Source organism: Vollenhovia emeryi, unplaced genomic scaffold (genome assembly GCF_000949405.1).
Source record: "Vollenhovia emeryi isolate VEMERY1.0 unplaced genomic scaffold, V.emery_V1.0 DF939230.1, whole genome shotgun sequence".
Classification (NCBI taxonomy): domain Eukaryota; kingdom Metazoa; phylum Arthropoda; class Insecta; order Hymenoptera; family Formicidae; genus Vollenhovia; species Vollenhovia emeryi.
The window spans coordinates 347,517-352,396 of record NW_011967136.1 but is presented as its reverse complement, the minus strand read 5'-3'; the positions used below and the strand labels follow the sequence as shown (position 1 = coordinate 352,396).

The window sequence follows — 4,880 nt, the reverse complement described above, 5'->3', positions numbered from 1 at the left end:
GCACTGAGAAAAAAGTTGTTGATTTTACCGAACCCATTTAGGTGACAGTATTTTTTTAGTGCAAATGTACACGATTCTTAATTAAACGTAGATAATTTATTGAAGCATTAATTTTTTTAAATTAACAAACATTTACATGAACTAATAGACATTTGCTCGACAGTCCGCGAACGCGGCAGTTGAATCAAGAAAAATTTTCTTCAACACTTTTTCAATACTTCTTTTTTCAGTGTTGAAACACTCAAGTATTTCATTCGAGACTTAATATCTTGACGGTTTCAAATTCTCGAATCTTCGGGAATACGCGTGCGTAAATGTATTAAAATTATACAGTATAATCTTTAATCTACTTTGAAAACTTTCAATTCCTAAATTAAAATTTTTCAGCCCCTAATGTCCGTTTCTATCAACGTAGATTAATTTTAATCTCGGTTTAACCTGCCTTTACCCCTTTTTAATTCTTGGAACTACATGTTATACCACTTTTAATCCACTTCAGAAACTTTAAATTCCTAAACTCGAAATTTTCAGACCCCAATGTCCACTTCCGCCAACGTAGATTAACCCCGGCTTAATTTATTTTCTATTCTTTATCTAATTTTTAGAAAAAGATAAAGAGCGAGTTACCAACCGAGATTGAAGTTAATCTAGGTCGGCAGAAATGGACGTAAGGCTCTTCTCATCGCAATTTACACGCTACGTTTTTTACAGAACCTAGCGAACTCGCGCGGAATGCAGGCGCGGCGAAAAATGCATTCGCTCGAAGACACCGCGTATACCAGACGCCTTCACGGCCACGTACGCCGTTCGTATTCATACGAGTCCCGTCCCCTCCCCTCCCCCCTCCCCCCCGCCTCTGAAACTCATGAAAAGGAGTATATGAGGTTCTATATAGGATATAGTATATATTCATGCGCGCGCGCGCGCGCAATAACCAACCATAACCGACCATAATTCTCGCGTCGGCAGTTCGGCGAAACAAATTATTTCGCAGCAATTGAGGACGCTCGTAAAGCGCCCTATCGCGAGCAGGACACTTGGAGAAAAACCCGCGAAATATTATACATTGCTCACCGAGCCGCGCCCGACGAACGTGCCGTCCTGATTTTGCGTCCTTCGTCCTTCGTCCTCCTTTCCCGGGGAAAAAAAGGGGGAAAGATCTCATTACATATGTCTCAATCGTGTAATATCTAATTGTCAGGGTTGGGAAAGTTACTTTATAAAAGTATCTAGTTGCAGTTACAGGTTTTTCCCCCCTAAAAATGTAACTGGTTACAGTTACAAGTTACCAATTCTGAAAACTAACGCGTTACAGTTGCCAATTCTGAAAACTAACGCGTTACAGTTGCCGAGTTACGCAAAAAGTAACGAATCGTTACTTTGCAGTTACTTTCTTAATTGCAATGAAAATACAAATATCAAATCTGCATTTGAATTGTATATTGAGTGTCGATAGAGGCGTTTATACGCAAGTCCAAGGCCTAGTGCGATCTGTGTGGAGGTTTAAAATATATATAAAGTAACTATTAATGTAACTATATTCCCAGCAAACACAGAATATTGCAGCAACGTTGCTGCAATGTTCTGTGTTTGCTGGGATAAAAATGCAAGGTCTAATGCGATCTGTGTGGAGGTTTAAAATATATATAAAGTAACTATTAATGTCCTCAAAGTACCAATCCAAGAACTATAAATGTAACTATATTCCCAGCAAACACAGAATATTGCAGCAACGTTACAGCAATGTTACAACATTGTCGCAACGTTGCTGCAACGTTTTGTGTTTGCCGGGTTAAATTAATTACTGGTTATCGAAAAAATGTAACTGGGTTAAGTCACAGTTACAGATGGAGAGAAAGTGACGAAGTTGAGTTAGAGTTTCCAAAAAAAAAAAAATTAAATGTAACTGTAACTTCGTTACAAGTAACGAGTTATTTCCCAACCCTGCTAATTGTATCTCATGAGATCCAATTCGAAAAATCATCAGATCCTCAGAGATTTGACACTTTCCATGAATGTTCGACGGTATCTATTGAGGTCTAACTAAATTTGTAATTACATGCCCTAAGAGAACACAATTAGATCTCGACAGATAATAACATTGAATATTCAATGAAAGTGTCTGATATCTGAAGACCTGACGATTTTAGAATTGGATATAATTAAATATTACATGATTGAGGCATACATGTATAATGAGATATTTCCATTTTTTCCCCCCGGGTTGTCCTTCGTCCTTCGTCCTGGTGGCGCTTGCGACATCCTGAAAGTGATTTGCATTTGGTTAGCTTTTCGTTCATAATTCTACTTGCAACGCGAGTAGGAGCTTAGCCTGACCGCGACGAATTCTCTCGTCGCGCGCGACGCGACGTCCTTACTTACTTTGCCAGGAAAGCTGAAAAGAAAGAGGATTCGCTCTTTCCGCCAGGCGACACGTTAATTTACGATTATCTATATGATTAGCGAAGAAACGACACGAAAAACCGACGCTTCGAAATGCCTTTTCAACACCGTGCGCACTGCGCTTCAATGGCGCCTTTCGCGTCTCCACAGCGCGGCAAACTCCACGACGCCCGGCGACATCTCGCGACACCGCTCTGTACCACCGCTATTCATTTATCGACACGCTCTACCACGGTTATTTACCGACATGCCAGAATAACATTATAATTGTAATTCTTGTATAGACGCCCAGGATTGACGTTTAAAATACACTATTCTACTTTTCGTGTGACAAATGTATAATAATACCAGCCTTGAGATACTATTACATTTGTCGTACAAAAACCTTTTTAAGTGTGTGTTTTGCGATTGGCTGCAGCATAGAAAATTTTTAGACGCTCGAAAGTCGTGTGACATTGGTCTCGCACGCGCGGTTCAAGCTACGCTTATACTTGGCGCGAGACACTACCGTACATGTTTATTCCACGCTACCCAAAACAAAGGCGATATGACCCGCACACCCTGTTATTATTGGTCCAGTTTGTTAAAAAATTCCTAAAACAAGTTAAGGCTTAAGGACCGGCACGCAATAGAGGCAAAATATTGGGAATAAGAATTAATATTGAATATTAGAAGGGAAAAAGGAGAGAAATTAAGTATAATACACAATGAAATGTGCACTATGATAGACGTAAAATATATTACTATAAGAATTGCGTTATGTGTTTTATATTTCAGTTTGAGAATTTAAACAACGTGAATGTAATATTTTCCTATTTCAAATAATCCAATCCAAAGTAATGAAATAACATACAAGTAAACGGTCAGAAACTGGTAACACATCTTCAGGTATTTCTCTCTCTTGTATATAATGTTATAAAATGCCACTTTTATCTTTTCTTAATGCGTTTAACATAAAATTGCTTTAATATGATATACAGGACTATACAATATAAAATTGTTAAATTATAACATTATATACAGGGTGTACTAAAACCACCGGAGGTCCTCTTAATGACAGATTCCTTAGAACATTTCCAGACGAAAATCCTAATACAAAAGTGTCGAGGCTATAATAGTTTTTAAATTAGAAGCGATTTTTTTCCACAAATGATAGGACTGAAATTTCGCGCGCTCAGGAACGGCGAAATGACAAGTGATATAAAAAGAACGATATTCATAGGAGCACTTATATCACTTGTCATTTCGCCGTTCCTGAGCGCGCGAAATTTCAGCCCTATCATTTGTGAAAAATAATCGCTTCTAATTTAAAAACTATTATAGCCTCGACACTTTTGTATTAGGATTTTCGTCTGGAAATGTTCTAAGGAATCTGTCATTAAGAGGACCTCCGGTGGTTTTAGGACACCCTGTATATTCTTTGTTCATTAACAAAGTAGTTGAAGAGAGACACTTTTGCTGTAACTATAGTGATAGCGAGTCATTAGTTGTTATCTGAGGATTTATCATCTCAAGGTGAAGGGGAACCTTCAGATTTAATATCATATTCTGACCAAACGTAATTCTGATAAACATCTGTTTGAGATAAACATGGTTCCGAAGAGAAATTCTCGACTTTTACAGATTCTCCGAAATTTTTGGTAGATGTAGAAGTGGTTGGAGGCGAAGATGACGAAGAAGGCAAATTCTCAACTTTTATAGGTTCTTCTGGAATAACTTTGTCTTCGGTACTGTTTTTCTTTTCTGATTCTGATTCACTACAGGATGCATCGCGCAAAGAACCCATAATGCCATGTCTCTTTTTAAAACGGCACAGCCACATAACAGTACCTTTGATACTGAGTCCCATACGTGTTATAAGAGCATTAAGTTCCGATCTCAACTGGTGCTGTTGTACATTAATACCACTGGATCTTTGTTGACTATACCACTCATACAGAGCTTTATCTAAATTTTTATTTGGCCCAAAATTCATGCGTATTTTATTCCCTATTGTAGAAGCATGTAATTCAGAGCTATCAATATTGTGTGTTAAAGCAAACTTTTGTAATTTGGGCTTTGATTTCTTGATATTCGAGAGAGTCCCTGGGTGAATGCCATACATGTTACAAATATCCTTCGCTGAGATGCCTTGTTCCAACTTCTCGACTAGCTCTAATTTCTGCACCACACTTAACTGCACGTGTTTTCTCTTCACCTTCTTCTCATTGTTTGGTGCCATTTTAAACTGTAAGGATTGCAAAATTATTATTTCATAATAAAAATTATTTAGGAAATAACTTACAATTTAGAAATCGCAGAAAAACTCTGTGTACAACATGAAGACTTTGAGGTAGACTGAAATCGAAACAAAGTATGTTTATTCCACGCTACCCAAAACAAATGTGATATGATCCGCACACGTATCGACACTTAAGGTGCATACACATGTACCCTGTTTGTATTGGTCTAGTTTGTGCGAAAATCCCTAAAACAAA

General features: G+C 37.9%; 1 protein-coding gene across 1 annotated transcript; it reads right to left on the bottom strand.

Annotated features, from left to right (window-relative positions):
• Positions 1 to 3,821: 3,821 nt before the first annotated feature.
• Positions 3,822 to 4,850, bottom strand: LOC105560447 (tigger transposable element-derived protein 2-like). The gene is made up of 2 exons (XM_012009577.1): positions 4,688 to 4,850; positions 3,822 to 4,630 (listed from the first exon to the last, which is right to left on the bottom strand). The coding sequence occupies exon 2, from the start codon at positions 4,622 to 4,624 to the stop codon at positions 3,914 to 3,916; it is 711 nt and encodes a 236-aa protein (XP_011864967.1). The 5' UTR covers positions 4,625 to 4,630; positions 4,688 to 4,850; the 3' UTR covers positions 3,822 to 3,913.
• Positions 4,851 to 4,880: the final 30 nt, after the last annotated feature.